The 20,224-nt window shown below is 33.7% G+C and overlaps 1 protein-coding gene across 1 annotated transcript; it reads right to left on the minus strand.

The window, feature by feature from the left end:
• Nucleotides 1-646: 646 nt before the first annotated feature.
• On the minus strand, nucleotides 647-1,587 carry LOC105950053 (metalloendoproteinase 2-MMP). Its single transcript, XM_088826757.1, is given in 2 exon segments — nucleotides 647-1,156; nucleotides 1,159-1,587. Coding segments are annotated over 2 exon segments (939 nt in total).
• Between the last annotated feature and the right edge of the window lie 18,637 nt (nucleotides 1,588-20,224).

Here is a 20,224-nt window from a genome sequence, read left to right on the forward strand (position 1 = left end):
TAATCATCTAAAATTTTATCCTCCATCACTAAATTCTATTAAATTTAGTGAAATATTAAATTATCGAATTAATAATTTAGTACATTTTCTTTCGAATTTGAATCGGAAGAAATTATTATTTAAATGAGATTATTAATTTATCAAATTTCTACTGTAGTCTGTAACCATAGTTTAGTTGGTACAATAGAAGAGATATATAACATCTGATAATCCGAGTTCATTTTTTTTATGACCAATATTTTTTTTACTACGGGACACTCTTGGAGTCGTGGTAAATGCTAGGATTTTACCGTAGCAAAAAAGGTATTTGCTACGGCCATTTAACGTAGCAAATTTTTGGCACACCCGTATGTACTACGGGGGGAAATTGATTGCATATGCATTGCAAAAGTTAGTACAAATTTGATATATTTTACTACGATTAATGGTCGTTGTAAAAAACACGTTTTATAGCCGTCAAATGTTTAAATACAAGCTCAATGGAAAACAAAAACATAAATGATCATAAAAAGTAATTTATTTTATTGATAGCAAAGGAAAATCCGTCCTTTGTACGTACTAATAATTAGTCCATATAATGGACGTTTATTGTCACATGCATGCATGATAATAATAGGTCTTCTAATTCAACAGGGAATGCTGAATTTCACATATTATATAAAGCCTTAATTCCTTGAATATCATCTGTATTCAATTTGATTTTGGCTGTTCCTGCTGATACTGAAGGGTACATAATCGCAGCTTGTATGGAGCTATGCCCAAGTCCAAGGAGGTGCCCAATTTCATGCAGTGCCACAGTTTCCAAGTGGAAAGTATTCGCGACGGGATCGACGGACCACCTCTCGTCCGCATCGTAATGAAACCTTCCATTGGTTGGAGCGAACGCATGGGCTAGGGTCCCGCCTGGGCCATCGAACGAGGCTCCATCGCCGTGATACCCACGTTGAAACTCTATGATCAGATCAGCGGTCTGATCGCTGGAAGACCGTCTAAAAGTAAAGTGGGTGGCGTTATCTCAGTTCTGAAAGGCCCGCTCTGCAGGGGCCACTGCGTTAGAGGGTACGTTGGACAAAAATTCGTATGTTAGGTTATATTTGGAAGCCGGCCATTTAGGGTTTCCTGAAAAGAAAGTGTAGTGGGATACTGTATGGATTTTCCATGGGTGCTGCTAGAGCTCGATTAGAGGGTTTCTGCCTTTGCAGGCAGCATCGTGTTTTCACCGTTGATGATGTCGGGGACCCCACATCGAGGGATGATCATTGTCGACACGGTTGCAGCGTCTAGTATGCCAGTGGGGTTAATATTGAAATTTTGTTGGTAGGTTTTGATGGCGGACTCAAGGGCATCGTCAAATACATTATTTACTTGGGTGTTATTTAGGTTCTCGAGATAACCAAATTTCTGAAGGTAGCTTTTGAGTCCACTGATACCTAGGGTTCTATCACCCTTAACGGAACCTTGCAGTATCTTGATAAAATCGAATGGTGACAGTATTTCGTCAAGCGGTATCACCCTCAAGGCATAGCCAATGGAGGAAAGGCATATTAAGGAAATGAGAAAGATGGGAAAGAAGTGTTGAATTGTCATGACTAAGTTAGTAATATCAAGAAACAAATTAAGAAGATTATGAAAGAAAATTGGTTGTGAGATAATGTTATTAGTATGTCTCTTTTTATAGACATTTAGTTGTGTATTGAAATTAAAGAGTGTTAGTTACATAGATAGCCACCACTTGTGATAGCCTGAACTCAATGGCCAACCACCACAACCACCACTTTGGATTGCTCTATTTTTTTTTTTTTTTAATAGGGATAATTTGACAAAACTCCCCAGTTACACAAGTCTTATTACAATGAGCCCAATTTTATTTTACATTTTTAAGATAAATCCAAGATAATTTTTATTAATTAATTACACTTAATTATTACCATTGTACCCCTAATTAAGAAAAAAATTATATTTAATTTATAATTAAAAGATATATACCTCTCTTGCACACACACACAACACACGCACACACAGTCTCTCTCTTGCACACACACCACACGTACACAAAGTCTCTCTCTCTTGAACACACGGGCGCACACACACAACTCCCATTATTATATTCACATATATCCCAAGTTTCTCCATTGTTGTGGGTCGAAAAGAATAGATATACAAATACAAAATTAATTAAATTGAGAGATTTTCAAATACACAAGTTTTTCCATTGTTGTGGCGTAAAAACAGAGACTAAAACCCGAGGGACAGGAGCATGCGGGAATATTCAGGAAACGCAATTGGTACATAATCCGATCTTCTCACAAACGAATGGAATTCGACATGTATCGATAAGCCAAACAAACTCGTGTTTTTGTGCAACCCCTGAAAAGCTATTGATGACGAGTCCCCATTTATCAAGAAGTCAAAATTGTAATTACAAAGTGGTTTTCATTAATTACATGGTGGATTTTCGTAATGGAATTCGTTAATTATACAGTGGTTTTCGTTAATTACAGAGTGGTTTTCGTTAATTACAGAGTGGTTTTCATTAATTATTAAGTGATTTTTGTTAATGGATAAGTTTTTAGTGAATTTTTGTAATGGAATTTGTTAATTACATAATAATTTTCGTTAATTACATAGTGGTTTTCATTAATTATAGAGTGGATTAGGTTAATATTAATGTGGATTGTACTTATTTTAAAGTAATTTTACTTTAATTTCATAGTGGTTTACGAAAAAATTAGTGGTTTTCGATATGTATGTAGTGAATTTCAATTTTTTTTAAAATATAAACCATTTAAAAAAGTGAAATAAAAAAAAACGAATTTTTTGTTTTAAATTGATATAAAACAAACTATTTAAAAAAATTAAAAAAAAAAAAAAAAAAAAAACTTCAACAGAAATGGCGTAGGGGAGATAATTGGTGGATTGTGTGGGGAGAAAATTGGGGGATGTGCACATTTACCAAAATAATGAATTTTTTAAAATAATATAATATGGTAATTTCTAGTAATATTAAATAGGGGTATTTTGGATAATTCCAAGCAATTGGATTTATATCAAATATCAATTAAAAAAATGGATTTATCAAGAAGTCAAAATTGAATGAGGGGTGTTTGTCAAATACCCCCTTTTTAATATTACTATTTATAGATGAAAGAAATATAACGTTGTAATTTTATGATAATAATTAATCCACGTATTAGAGAAATAGAAAAAATGAATAAATTAATTTCCCACCATGTTATCTACATGGGTTTCCCTTCTACTGATAGCTTTGATTGCCAGAATCAGAGGTACGGTATTATTTACTAGGTTAGATACTAAGGTCGGCGACCTTAGAGAGAGATGCTGATTAACTAGGGGTTTTCACTCGGTCGGTAAATTGAGCGAATCGAAATGAATTCTAAAATTGAATCAACAATTCGGTTCGGTATCCGATAACTTTTTTTTAAATTATGATATTCAGTACAATATAAGGTATTGATGCTTGGTGTACCGTACCATACTGAATACCGATATATTTAATAAATACTTTTTTTCTTCTTTTATTTTAATTTCTTTAAGGTTATGATAAATTATAGAACACTTTTAGATATTGATATTTTTTTTTTCATTATTTACAAATTAGTCTTGACTGATAATTACCTTTTGTTTTAGGACCCATTATTGAAATTTGAATGTCAAATTCAAGAGTTAATTAGTTTATATATATTATTTATGTTGTAAATAATATGGAAAAATGGGTCTTCCTATCCTAACACATGAGAGATTGTAACATCCATATTCCACTATAGATTCTCAACTTCCCACTACCCCATTATCCCCACTCATTGTAGTGGTTGTAACTCCTATGTAACTCCTTTGTAACTTTCGGTGGATTACACCTATATAAATGAAAATCTCCCCTCCCCTAAATACCCACAATTATCTCTCTACGGATTTTGTTTACTTGTGTTCTCTCATTCTCTCTCTATTATTGTTATTATGTTCTTATGTATTTCCACAATCACAAACCAAAGAGTTATCAATAGCCCATTTTACAACACGTTATCAGCACGAAATGCTCGTCGTGATCGTGGAAAGACAATCGTTCGTGGGACTAGGATACTTGAAGAGTTTGTGATTCAGGTGCTCGTGAAAAATGAACCATTTTTGGCACGTGAATGCTTGAAGAACTTGTGATTCGAGTTCGTTCGTGAAATGGTAATCTTGTTCAAAGAATACAATAAATTCTTCAACATTTGGGTTTAAGCGTTTCAAGTAAGCCGTAATCCCTTGCAATTTCGATTTCGTAAGAGATGCACTAGATCTATTTAATGGCATGAAGTACATATTTATCTTCAAGTCATTATTTCATTCATACTGTGGATAATTTCAAAATATGATGTGAATCGTAATTATTGGAAGCATGCTTATATGTTATAGTATGGTATAAATATCACAATGATTGTTTTTTGGTATGTGGTGGTAAATTATTTTATGGTTAGCGACGATAAATGTGTGATTGTATATTGTCAAAGGATTATGATATCTTGCTGGTTTATTTCATGTTTCGAGGATTTTATATGAAATTGTATTATGAATGTTTTATCATAATATTTAGAATACAGTGGCACTAAGAAGTTTATGAATAAATATGCACTGTAGAATGAGGAGTGAATATATTTGATGATGAATGTGAAATTGTTTATGTTTCTTACTGAACGTGATTGTAGCCATATTAATAGAATTTTCTTTCTTGGTTGAATTTGTATTGCATGAATTGTTAGAAAATTTTGCTACAATAACTTGGTCATTTCATTTTAAGATGATCTAATGCACTGCTGATACTTGATAGCATTATGGATCTATTTAGTTAATTCATTATTACCTACCGGAATAATTTCAGAATTAGTTCGTGGAATTTATATGAGATTGTACATGCTATATATTATTTATATTATTTAGCATGTTATATTTTATATATTTGACAATTTACAAAGTCTTAATTGCATGAAGATTTTGGTCCATCTCTAATGGAGAATTCTATTCAATTGATCCATCGGCCATATGTAATTTTGTGATATGAAAATGATAAGAAATATTTCGTTCGTCGTTATGGTTTATCGTATGTAATCCATGAATGTGTATGAACATGTGGTGTATGAATTATTAGACCAGAAGTTCTAATATGTGCAAAATATTCATGAAATTGTTTATGGAGGTTACATTCCCATAAAACAATAATACTCCTTATTGTATTTGATTTGAGATAAAACACATGAGCAAACTCAAGTTTACAACTTAATTTATTTGATGAAAGTTATATTAGTTGGAGAATGGATGTTAAGATCCATACGCTTAGTGAGCAATTGAGAATGGTTGTTTTCGAGGATAATTTATTAGGTAAAGCCCAGAAGGCTGAGATTATGTTTCTGATTACGAGATAATTAGATGAAGTCCTTCGTCTGGACTATTCATCAAACGAGGGTCCGCATAAAGAATGGGATACCCTGGCTAGTCGTTTTGATTACCAAAAGACAATACACTTGCCTGAAGCAAGGAACAAGTCAATTCATAAACGATTTGTATATGAATTTTAAAATCCCAATAGAGCTCAAAAATCAGAACATACACATATGTTTTATATAAGGTGGATCTAAGCATTGGTCGCGCACCTGAAGTGCGAATAACGTTGGGGCTGGAGATACAAATAATAATACACCAGCATAGACTGAGTTGGTAGAGGTAAATGAATGTATAGCGCGTCACTCAGATTCCATACTTGGGCACATCTGACCAAATAACCCATATTGGGATATGATTGAACTGTTGATTTCATGCATTATGTTTATTTTATTACTCGGCTTTATTAGTTTATTGAATTTCAATCATCTTACTTCATATGCTCATGTTATGAACTATATTCGTATTTTGATTATGTTTAGTTTATGCTCTAGATCATATATTTATGTCAATGTATGTTCTAAGTTAATTATTATGTTATTCATTGGTGTTTGCTTGATGAATTTATCTAGTACCTTAAGTACTGAATATATGTGATTAAATTTATATAACTCTCTAGACATGACATGTGTGGGTAAATGGCTGGTAGATAGTGCGGCAACACATACTATCCTGAGAGATAAGTCGTACTTTATTAATTACATGTCTATTTGTTGCAAGACCTCTTTGATAATTAAATGAGGCACATGTAGTTTTGATAGATGGTTATGATAATGTCCAAATTATGTATCTCATGGCACAATTTTGCCCATTAAAGTAGCTCCTTTTTCTCCACGTTCCAGTAGAATGTTGTTAAAACTTTGAAGATATTTGAGCTAATGGTTATTATGTTGAAACCATTGAAGACAAGAAATCGAATATATGTGCATCATCTCTAACATGTACGGCCAGAAGCGTACATTGGGAAAATTAGAGGAATTGTCGACACGGTTATGCCAGAAGCATAAGTTGTCGATTGCTCGAAATTAAGTAATTTGATTATATGTCAGCATACGCACATACATATAATGATTCAATTCATTTCTTGGAGGTAATCCAAGGAGATATATGTGGACTATGTATCACCATCTTCAACTAAAATTTACAACCTTAGACAGGCGATCTCTTACCCGCTCTAATTGCTTACTATCACTTTGATGAGACTGTCTTCCCGCCGTTAGGGGGAGGAAAGAACGTTCACACTACCGTTCCTGAAGAACGGCGTGAAGTCGTGTGGGACGACCCCACAGTGTCTCATCAAGATCCCCTACATCAGAGAATTGATACATAGATTAATAGATCATCCATACTAATGTTCCTGAAGAACGACGTGAAGTCGTGTGGGATGAAAATATAGATTTGCAAGTAATGTGCATCGTCACGTTCCCGAAGAACGGCGTCAAGTCGTATGGGACGACTTAGAAATCTGAAAAGAACGTCCATACTAATGTTCCAACAGAAAAATATGAAGTCGTGTAGAACGAATAATGCTAGACCCATTCCCTGATTTGAAAAAGTGACGAGATCTCAAATAAGCCTGCAAGGATCGATGTCCTAGAAGGACAATTACGGGTAGGCCATCAATCCATGCTAACTAGTCTTGCCTCCCTTTCTAGGAGAGGGGGAGCGCAATGAGACCAAATTATTCTCACCCCCGGAAGTGGATGAAAGCCCAATAATTGAATTCGTTTAGCACTAGTATAAATGGGATCCCACTTGATCCATCTCATAAAATAATTCCGGACTATGGATTCGTCCTGCAGACGAAGTCGGGGGACGCCTCGACATTAATATCCATTCCCGTGAATAGGAAAAACTCGGTTAGTTATTCATACATGAACGAGATGTGGTATTGGGATGAAATGATCATCGATGACAAATTTCCTTACACAATAGCTACTGAACTTTTTATTGGGTGATGATATATAACCTCGAACAAATAAGTGTAAACAAAGGGATGATGGGCCGAAATGAGAAAAACAATACAAGCTGAATTTGTTTCCTTGATAAAATGAAGAGTGTAGAGACCAGTAGTTCCTACAACTCCTTAAATTTCACCCATGGGATATAAGTGAGTACTCACAAATGAATGAAATAAGATTGGGAACTAGAAGATTCATGTCATAGCTTAAATGAGATTGGGAGCCAGGAGACTCATCTCATAGCTCAATCAATGAAATGAGATTGAGAACCAGAAGATTCATCTCATAGCTTAAACGAGATTGGGAGCCAGGAGACTCGTCTCATAGCTCAATCAATGAAATGAGATTGGGAACCAGAAGATTTATCTCATAGCTCAAATGAGATTGGGAACCAGAAGATTCATCTCATAGTTTAAATGAGATTGGGAACCAGAAGATTCATCTCATAGCTTAAACGAGATTGGGAGCCAGAAGACTCATCTCATAGCTCGAACGAGATTTGGATTCAGAAGACTCATCTCATAGTACAACGATTTATGGGCAAATGAGATTGGGAGCTCGAAGACTCATCTCATAATTCAAGGATTTCCTCAACAACCTGAGATTGATTTTAAAGAGGTATACTCTTTCATGATGAATGTTATTAAATACGTGGTCACAAAGTATCTAAGGGAATCTAGATACAAGTATTTATATGAAAGTTGCAGAAGGACTTCGATTTCCCGAAGCAATTAGTTCCAGATCACGGAACATAAACTCAGTTGGGCTGAGACGTTCACTTTAATTATGACTAGAAATATTCCAGAAGAATATAAGATAATTGCCTAAGTGAACAATTGCTCGGAAGAGAATAGGTGAACAATAATTAGTTTTGATTGTTCCTATTTCTACAATTTATATTAAGGACATAAACTTGATTTAGACTAGAAGTCAAGTAAGAAAAACTCAATTGTTGAAAATTTGAGTTCAAGATCAAAGATCAAAATGAGACTAATTTGTTGTCTCTACCAACTTAAAATTATCATGTCAATTATATTTATGTCCATCAATCGAATTACATCGAGAAGATGTTATGGATAAAGAGAAATTATCGAGTAACACCTATGGGAGTTGGAAAGTGGAAAAGGTCCAATGATTCATTTCGTCCCATGGAGCAGGACGAGGAAGTGTTAGCACCAGAAGTGCCATATGTAAATGCAATATATGCATTATTATGCTTAACTCCATGTACTCGATATGATTTAGCTTTTTTGGTAAATTTATAAGATAGACTTATCTCACCTTACCGACACGCCCTATGCATCAATGAATGAGGCGAAACTTGTGGTTTATATTGGCATTGACTAGAAGTCATATCCACAAAAAGCTCGTTCCCAATCCATGGTTTAGTATTGGGAAAATAGCTATGTCTTGGGGTTCTATGAAATGTACCTCAGTTGTCACTAGATCAAATCATGCATGTTTGTTTCACGAGATAGTGAGTGAATGCACATGGCCTGAAGCCATGATTAGGCATGTTCGAGATTCCTGTGAATTGACTAACACAGAAGATCCTACGAGATTGTATTTTACTGTAATACAGTATGCATTGAGCAAATGAAGACGGGCTTCATTAAAGTGACAACTCCATGTACATAGCTTTGAAGTTTTCTTCAATCAGCAACAACAATAGCCTAAACAAATAATGATCCCGCAAATAAAAATTTGAGATAACTGCTCCAACTTTAAGAATAAGTTTTGCCTAAAGTTAACTTTTGAAAACATGTTAAGGCTATTGACTTTAGTAGATTATCCGAGTTCACTCCCTTGTACATATCAGGGGGAGTTAACTTGAGGGGAGTACCGTGTAGGTACTCAGTATCCAGAAGATACCCGGGTGCCCTGTTGTACTCTTTTTCCTGCGTGCGAGGTTTATTTTTCCTACGGGGTTTTCGTTACTCGCCAAGGTTTTGACGAGGCAACACATGCTGATTGGAAAGATTGTGCGTTGTACTCTTTTTCCTAACCGAGGTTGTTTTTTTTCCCACTGGGTTTTTATTACTCGGAAGGTTTTAACGAGGCAACATGAAAAGCACAGTAGTGTTTTGATAGGAATCCCCAAGGGGGAGGGTTGTAAATAATATGGAAAAATGGGTCTTCCTATCCTAACACATGAGAGGTTGTAACCTCCATATTCCACTATAGATTCTCAACTTCCCACTACCCCATTATCCCCACACATTGTAGTGGTTGTAACTCCTATGTAACCTCTTTGTAACTTTCGGTGGATTACACCTATATAAATGAGAATCTCCCCTCCCCTAAATACCCACAATTATCTCTCTACAGATTTTGTTTACTTGTGTTCTCTCATTCTCTCTCTATTATTGTTATTATGTTCTTATGTATTTCCACAATCACAAACCAAAGAGTTATCAATAGCCCATTTTACAACAATTTATATATATAGTTTTTTAAATATTAAAATATATTTCCGATTTTACCGTTATTGAACCGAAAATATCGAATTAACACGGTACAAATTTTCAAAGTACCAAAATTTCGATTTATTAAATTTCAATACAGTTCGGTACGATATTACTGAATGAAGACCCATAAATATAACCTTGTATTGAAGACCCATAAATATAACCTTGTATTGCTTTAATTTTGGATTTTTTAGTTGCCAATTTTTCAAAATCAAGTGGATGGTATTAGAAAAAGCTAAAACCTAATCTTTTATTTTAAATAATGAAATTCAATTGGCAACCAATTTTATAGATACATTAAGTAAACATCCATAATAATAGATAACCATGTATACAAGGAGGCCACATAACCAACCCTCATTAGGAGAGTTGGTACCTAGCCTTACCAATAGGGTAAAAGGTCTAGGGTTCGAGTCCCCCCACCCCTACTTCCCCTTGTAATGACTTGAATTACTCAAAAAAAAAAAAAAAAAAAAAAAAAAAAATACAAGGAGGCCACATGTAAGACTCTTGATAGGGATATATCTCAATCCACCAATTACGTTGCTCCAAAATACAATAGAACATCGATAAGTTAATAACCTCATTTAAATAATATTTTTTTTTTTGTCTTGACTCGGTATAACTGTATTAAATTAATATTCGATAATTTAATATTTTGCTAAATTAATAGAATTAGACCCAACAATATTAATTTATAAAAGTTAAATTGTAAATCTTGATAAAAATAGAGTGGTTCTATTTCCGCCTCCTAGTTCTCAATTCACTATCAAATTTATGCAAAATATCATAAATATCCTTCAAATTTCTAACCCACCACCCTTCTTTATATTCGCTTACTCATATATTTTTTGCAATGAAATATTGATTATAAAATATATAAACTTCCATATCAGATGATGACCAACAGATTATGTAACTTGTGTTAATGGAGCATTTTATTTAATTTTGCACAACTAAATTGTGAACTTTAAATTTTATATAGTTAGCTCACGGTTGATCCATCCTAAAATTAATCCTAAAAGGGTAAAAAAAAAAGGTTCTAATAATCGTCTAATCTGAATCAGTATCTGGGCAGATTGCGATGATTGAAATGTTAACCCATTTTTTAAATTTTAATCCACCAAAAACAACAATATCAAAAATCTCTGTTTTTTTTTCTTTAATTTATTTCTACATGTACACGAGTGCTCTTAATTTATTTCTCAAAAAATGTGAATTTCTGTTCTTTTTTACCTTCGCGTGTTTTCTTTATCGAAGATATCACTCGCTTAAGGTGGAGAGTGCGAGATTTTTGGTAAAGATTTTTAGTGGAAAAAGTTAGAGTTTTTTTTTTTTTTTTAATATTCTAATTAATTTGGTGGTGGACAATTTATGAATTTATAAACAATATGCGTGAAAGAGAACAAAATGAAGAAGATAGAAAATATATTTAATTTGGTGGTGAAGTAAAAATATTTTAAGAGTGAAAATAACACATATCTAAAAATATATAAGATTTCTTTAGAGTGCATCGTTATATACATAAACGCCCACAAGTATGATTATGGACCGTGTAGAATATTTTAAATCTACGACAAATTAAAATTAATGCCACTTTCAGACTAATTAAGTCAGACATCTTAAATGTCAAAATTGTTTAATGTAAGTTAGGCCTAACATATCTGTAACCATGCATATATTAATTAACGTCGGATTTAAATGATGGTGGATATATTTGAAATGATACACCTAATAAAATACACTGGATAATTATTAATTGTTGATGTTGTGAAATAACTTTCCACTGAATACACGTACTAAATGTTTGTGTAACTATGTGTAGATTAATGGTTAATAATCACCCGGTGTATTTTACCGGGTGTTGCATCAAACAAACCATATATATACACATATGATTTGTTAATTTGCAAACCATAGTCTAACCGTCAGAAATTTATCCTCCATCACCAAATTCTATTAAATTAGTGAAATATTAAATTATTGAACTAATAACTTACTCCCTTCGTTCCTAAATAATTGTCACTTTTCACTTTTCACAAAGATTAAGAAACTCAATAAATATATCTTGATTTTAGAAAAATCATATAAAAATGACTAAAACAACCTTTATTATTGAATGATTTATAAGTGAAAATTAATAAATAGAGTTTCACTAATAAGGTTAAAACAAGAAAAATGTATTTAATGCAGTATTGGAAATCTAAAGTGACAGATAATATGGAACAAAATATTTTTAAAAAGAGACAGTTATTGTGGAATAGAGGGAGTAGTACATTTTTTTTCGAATTCGAATCAGAAAAATATGTTATTTAAACGAGATTATTATATCGAATTTCTACCGTAGTCCGCAACGATAGTTTAGTTGACACAATAGAAGAGATATATAACGTTTGATAATCCGAGTTCAATTTTTTTCTTACCAATAGTTTCCGGATTGAGTTCATTGCACATAATTTGCCCACAGTTTGTTACACATCTCATGCAATTTGCCAGTTAACAAATATTTTGAATCGTTTCTGTTTTCTTTTTTTTTTTCTCTTTTTTGGACATTGAAATGCTAATTTGTGTTTTTTTATGATATATTTATTTTATTTATTTTATTCTTGTTAGGGGATTAGTTGAATAGTGTGGTGTGGCGGCGGTGTGGTGGCGATGGGGAGGCAAAGTTAGGGTTTTTTTGTAGATCGGGCGGATGACGGCGCGTGTAGAGAAATTCGCGCAGGCTGGAACCTTTATCGACTATGTACATGTTCAATAGTCGATTAAGTTAATCGACTATGTTCTCGTAGTCGATTAAGGTTGATCGACTCCATTTTTTTATTTTCTTTTTTGGATTCTTTGTTTATTGATTCCAATTGTATAAATCAATTATAATGTTTGTATATTTTTTTGTTTTTGTAAAATGTAGTTGATTTTGCATTTTTTTTTTTGCAGTTGTGATTTGTTATTTTTAGTAGCAGATTCCAATGTTTCAGAACCGGACCGGCTATAGGACCGAACGACCATTTGGGTCATGGGTTTATAGGGTCGAACCGGTTCAACCGGGTTTTTGATTTTTTTTAAAAAGCCATTATTTTATTAATTTTAATGTTTTAAAAATATTTTCTTTATATTTTTAATCTCCTAGTTATTATTTTCACTTTTATCTACATCACTCACTTTTTACTATATTTTATTGCTTATACTTTATATTTTTCCATTTTTTGTTCTTCAAATCCGGTAATCGGCCACCCCTATTCGATCACCCATGATCATATCCCACAATCCTTCGACCACTCATGACTCCGGTCACCCACTACTAAATTTGTGAAGGTTCGCTAAAATCTAGCCACAAATAACCAACTCAACGATGATTCGAGAGGTTTTGTCTGAAAACCGGGTTCCTTGACTGACACGTCGGTTCTCGGGTTTTTGCCCGGTCGAACCGAATTTTGGTCATTTGACCCCGGTTTTCGATTTGTCCGGTTTTAGATGTTAGACCGGACCGCTTTATTTCCGGGTCACGGTCGAACCGGTCCGACCGGCCGGTTCGGTCTGGTTCTAACAACATTGTCAGATTCTTAATCGACTATGTTCTGGTAGTCGGTTAAGGTTGATCGACTCCAATTTTTTATTTTTTTTGGATTTTTTTGTTTATTGATTTAAATTGTATAAATCAATTATAATGTAGTTATATTTTTTGTTTTTGTAAAATATAATTGATTTTGCTTTTTTTTTTTTCGGTGGTGATTTGTTATTTTTAGTAGCAGATTCTTAATCGACTATGCTTCATCATAGTTGATTAATAGACCCGATATAAAAAAAATTAAAAACCAAAAAAAGTTTAAAAAAAAAATTAAAAAATTTAAAGAATTTCCTTAATCGACTATGTTTCATAATTGATTAATAAAACTGATACAGAAAAAAAAAACCGAAAAAAAAAAATCGCTGATGACTAGCGCGTGATGCCATGATGATGTGGCGAGCGTGGACAAAATTGAAAAAAATAATAGCTGAAAATGGATGTGGGTTCTTCTCAAATGGAAAGAAATATTTTGGATTTCTCTCCATTAAAAGAAATGATGTGGGTCCTTTCATGAGGGATTTTCTCAAAAACCCCTTATTATATTTATATATAAAAGAAAGAAACGATGGGCAACCCAATCAAAACCCTAATGGTATTTCTGTAAATATTTATTTTTAATATTTTTTTCTCTACTAATTTTTAACTATAACTTTTAACAATTATCAAAATTGAAACTAAACCGTGAAGATTCTTACCTTAATGGTTAAATTTTAATCTATATATTTGGATTATAAATCTCAATCTGTAAATTTTTTAAAAAAACTAATATTATATAAAAGATGAATAATACTACATTATTAAATTTTACTATGTTCGTGTACAATATTTTCTTATTTTCATGTATTAAATTGATTATTTTTTTCACTTTTGAAATAATATCCCGTGCATCGCACGGGGAAAAAATGCTAGTTATAATTAAACAATGAAATACCTTATCCAATAAGAAACAAATAATATTAGTACTTGCGCGTGAGAACTTTAATATTACTAAAATTGTATTTTAATTGCTGAGTTTACATCTCTTTAAAATAAAATTATTGTTGCAAAATGGCCTATTTATCTAGCTCTTTGGTTTGTGTTTGTGGAAATTCATAAGAATGTAAATAACAAGACAATAAGAGAAAGAGAGAATGCAAGGAACAACAATCCGTAGAGAGAAAATTGTGGGATGTTTAGGGGAGGGGAGATTCTCATTTATATATGTGTAATCCACCGGAAGTTACAAAGGAGTTACATAGGAGTTACAACCACTATAATGTGTGAGGATAATGGGGTAGTGGGAAGTTGAGAATCTATAGTGGAATATGGAGGTTACAACCTCTCATGTGTTAGGATAGGAAGACCCACTTTTCCATATTATTTACAACACTCCCCCTTGGGGATTCCTATCAAAACACTACTGTGCTTTTCATGTTGCCTCGTTAAAACCTTCCGAGTAATAAAAACCCAGTGGGAGAAAAAAAAACATCGGTTAGGAAAAAGAGTACAACGCACAATCTTTCCAATCAGCATGTGTTGCCTCATTAAAACCTTGGCGAGTAACGAAAACCCCGTAAGAAAAATAAACATCGCAAAAAGGAAAAAGAGTACAACAGGGCACCCGGGTATCTTCTGGATACTGAGTACCTACACGGTGCTCCCCCTCAAGTTAACTCCCCCTGATATGTACAAGAGAGTGAGCTCGGATAATCTACTCAAGTCAATAGCCTTAACATGTTTTCAAAAGTTGACTTTAGGCAAAACTTATTCTTAAAGTTGGAGCAGTTATCTCAAATTTTGATCTGCGGGATCATTATTTGTTTAGGCTATTGTTGTTGCTGATTGAAGAAAACTTCAAAGCTATGTACATGGAATTGTCACTTTAATGAAGCCCGTCTTCATTTGCTCAATGGATACTGTATTACAGTAAAATACAATCTCGTAGGATCTTCTGTGTTAGTCAATTCACAGGAATCTCGAACATGCCTAATCATGGCTTCAGGCCTAGTGCATTCACTCACTATCTTGTGAAACAAACATCATGCATGATTTGATCTAGTGACAACCGAGGTACATTTCATAGAACCCCAAGACATAGCTATTTTCCCAATACTTAACCATGGATTGGGAACGAGCCTTTTGTGGATATGACTTCTAGTCAATGCCAATATAAACCACAAGTTTCTCCTCATTCATTGATGCATAGGGCGTGTCGGTAAGGTGAGATAAGTCTATCATATAAATTTACCGAAAAAGCTAAATCATATCGAGTACATGGAGTTAAGCATAATAATGCATATATTGCATTTATATATGGCACTTCTGGTGCTAACACTTCCTCGTCCTGCTCCATGGGACGAAATGAATCATTGGCCCTTTTCCACTTTCCAGCTCCCATAGGTGTTACTCGATAATTTCTCCTTATCCATAACATCTTCTCGATGTAATTCGATTGATGGACATAAATATAATTGACATGATAATTTTAAGTTGGCAGAGACAACAAATTAGTCTCATTTAGATCTTTGATCTTGAACTCAAATTTTCAACAATTGAGTTTCTCTTACTTGATTTCTTCAGGAGTCCAAATCAAGTTCATGTCCTTAAACATAAATTGTAGTAATGGGAACAATCAAAATCAATTATTGTTCACATATTCTCTTCCGGAGCAATTACTCACTTAGGATATTATCATATTCTTCCGGAATATTTCAAGCCTCAATTTAAGTAAACGTCTCAGCCCAACTAAGTTTATGTTCCGTGGTCTGGAACTAATTGTTTCGGGGAAACATAGTCCTTTAGGGACTTTCATATAAATATTTGTATCTAGATCCCCGTAAGATACTTTGTGACCACGAATTTAATAACATTCACCATGAAAGAGTATACCTCTTTAAAATCAATCTCGGGTTGCTGAGGAAATCCTTGAACTATGAGATGAGTCTTCGAGCTCCCAATCTCATTTGCTCTTAAATCATTGTACAATGAGATGAGTCTTCTGGCTCCCAATCTCGCCGAGCTATGAGATAAGTCTTCTGGCTCCCAATCTTGTTTAATTTATGAGATGAATCTTCTGGTTCCCAATCTCATTTCATTAATTGAGTTATGAGATGAGCCTGGCTCCCAATCTCGCTTGAGCTATGAGATGAATCTTTTGGTTCCCAATCTCATTTGAGCTATGAGATGAATCTTCTGGTTCTCAATCTCATTTCATTGATTGAGCTATGAGATGAGTCTCCTGACTCCCAATCTCGTTTAAGCTATGAGATGAGCTTTTTGGCTCCCAATCTCGTTTGAGGTATGAGATGAGCTTTTTGGCTCCCAATCTCATTTCTTTTCTTTGTGAGTACTCACTTATATCCCATGGGTGAAATTCAAGGAGTTGTAGGAACTACTGGTCTCTACACTCTTCATTTTATCAAGGAATCAAATTCAGCTTGGATTGATTTTTGTTTTCATTTCGGCCATCATCCATTTGTTTACGCTTATCAATTGATCGAGGTTTTATATCACCACTCGATAAAAAGTTCAGTAGCTACTGTGTAGAGAAGTTTATCATCGATGATCACTTCATCCCAATACCACATCTCATTCATGCATGAATAACTAACCGAGTTTTTTCTATTCACGGGAATGGATATTAATGTCGAGGCGTCCCCCGACTTCGTCTACATGACGAATCCATAGTCCGGAATTAGTTTATGAGATGGATCAGGTGGGATCCCATTTGTACTAGTGCTAACCGGATTCGATTGTTGGACATTCATCCACTTCCGGGGGTGAGAATCCTTTGGTCCCATTGCGCTCCCCCTCTCCTAGTAAGGGATGCAAGACTTGTTAGCATGGATTGATGGCCTACCCGTCATTGTCCTTCTAGGACATCTATCCTTGCAGACTTATTTGAGATCTCGTCACTTTTTCAAACCATAGAATGAGTCTGGCATTATTCGCCATACACGACTTCACGCTGTTCTTCAGGAACATTAGTGTTGACATTCTTTGCAGATTTAGTAGGCGTCCCACACGACTTCACGCCGTTCTTCGGGAACGTTAGTGTGGATGATCTATTAATCTATATATCAATTCTCTGTAAGAGATCTTGATGAGACACGTGGGGTCGTCTCACACGACTTCTCGCCGTTCTTCAGGAACGTTAGTGTAGACGTTCTTTCCTCCCCTAACGGCGGGAAGACAATCATATCAAAGTGACAGTCCGCAATTTGAGCGGATAAGAGATCGCCTGTCTAAGGTTCTAAATTTAAGTTATAGATGGTGATACATATTTCACATATATCTTCTTGGATTTCTTCCAAAAAATATTCAATCATTTCATGTATGTGCATATGCTGACATATAATCAAATTACAAGCAATCGACAATTTATGCTTCTGGCATTCAAATTGTGGTTCTACATAACCGTGTCGAAAAATTCCTCTAATTTTCCCAATGTACGCTTCTGGTCGTACATGTTAGAGATGATGCACATATATTCGATTTCTTGGCTTCAATGATTTCAACATAATAACCATTAGCTCAAATATCTTTAAAGTTTAATAACGTTCTACTGGAACGTGGAGGAAAAATAACTACTTTAATGGCAAAAGTTGTGCCATGTGATAACATAATGTGGACATTACCATAACCATCTATCAAAACTACATCGGCCTCATTTAGTTATCAAAGAGGTCTTTGCTACAACTAGACATGAAATTAATAAAAATACGACTTATCTCTAAGGATAGTATGTGTAGTCGCACTATCTGCCAGACATTTATCCCCACATGTCATGTCTAGAGCGTTATATATTCTAATCACATATTTTCAGTACTTCAGGTACTAAATAAATTCATCAAGCAAACACCACTGAATAACATAATAATTAACACATAGTGACATAAATATATGATCCAGAGCATGAACTAAACATAATCAAAATACGAATATGGTTCATAACATGAGCATATGAAGTAAGATGGTTGAAATTCAATAAAATAATAAACCCGAGTAATACATAATGCATGAAATCAACAGTTCAATCATATCCCAACAAGGGTTATTTGGTCAGATGTGCCCAAGTATGGAGGCTGAGTGACGGGCTATACATAGAAAATATTTGCCTCTACCAACTCAGTCTATGCTGGTGCATTATTATTTGCATCTCCAGCCCCAACGTTCCTCGCACTTCAGGTGCGCGACCAATTCTTAGATCCACTATATATAAAACATATAGTTATGTTCTGATTTTGAGCTCTATTCGGATTTTAAAGTTCATATAAAAATCGTTTATGAACATTTGCTCCTTGCTTCAGGCAAGCATATTGTCTTTTGGTAATCAAGACGACTAGTGAGGTTATCCCATTCTTTATGGGGACTGTTTGATGAATAGTCTAGACGAAGGACTTCATCTAATTATCTCGTAATCAGAAACATAGTCTCAGCCTTCTGGGCTTTACCTAATAAATTATACTCGAAAACAACCATTCTCAATTGCTCACTAAGCTTATGGATCTTAACATCCATTCTCCAACCAACAAAACTTTCACCAAATACATTAAGTTGGGTAAACTCGAGTTTGCTCATGTGTTTCATCTCAAATCAAATAGAATAAGGAGTATTATTGTTTTATGGGGATGTAACCTCCATAAACAATTTCATGAATATTTTGCACATATTAGAACTTCTGGTCTAATAATTCATACACCACATGTTCATACACACTCATGGATTTCATACGATAAACCATAACGACAAACGAAATATTGCTTACCATATTTATGTCATAAAATTACATATGACAAATAAACTATACGTCAATCGAGAATTCTGAATTAGAGATTGACCAAAGTCTTTATGCAATCAAGACAATGTAAATTTGCCAAACATTAAAGACATATAGCATGCTCTAATATAGTATAAAAGATAACCAAAACCGTATAACTTGTCATGATATAAATCATAATTATCATGTATATATATCTCATACAAATTCCACGAACTAATTTGAAATGACTGAGATAGTTAATTACCAATTACCTAAACATATCCATAATGTAAAATTCATACAATCACATCGGGCACAAGTGATAATACGTTAAGAGCATGAGACAAAAGAATATATACCAGATTTCATCACTTTGAATCTCAAACATTGAATCATCACATATAACAAAATACATAGAAGGGGGCTTGAGATATAGGTCCCTAGTGACAAAACTAATTAGAACTAAATGACAAGTTAAACTAAACTTTTGCTTCACATCATTTATTAAATTTATTCCAAAAATGCCCTTTCACTGCATTTAGTAAAATTCAAACTGCATTTATCATTTTTATTATGCATTTAATATCTTAATTTTTCATCTAACATATTTTATTTTATTTTTATACATTTTGTCGTCTTTATTTTTTTGCTTCACTCTAGCATTTTTTTACATTATTATAAATAACTTACTTTTTTTTTTTTTTTTACATTTTACATAAAATTACGATTTTTTTTCTCGTTTTTGTTAAATAAAACAGCAGTTTTTAAAATACTATGGTATACTATAGTGTACTATGGTATACTATAATTTACTAATATTGAAAATTATGAATGTTTAAAAAATAAAATCGGTCGCAGTCGACCATAGATACCAATAGAAACCATAGTAATTCGTAGTCACATACTTTTAAAACCCTAACTCACATTTTGAACCATACCCGCTACCCATTCGTAGACACTCATAGTAATTCAGAGAAACCCGTAGTCATTCGGAATCATCCAATATGAAACCCTAGATCCACCACCACCACCACCTCCATCCTCATCCTCC

The sequence above is a fragment of the Erythranthe guttata genome, chromosome 12 (genome assembly GCF_056151865.1).
Source record: "Erythranthe guttata isolate IM_541 chromosome 12, IM_541, whole genome shotgun sequence".
NCBI classification, from domain to species: domain Eukaryota; kingdom Viridiplantae; phylum Streptophyta; class Magnoliopsida; order Lamiales; family Phrymaceae; genus Erythranthe; species Erythranthe guttata.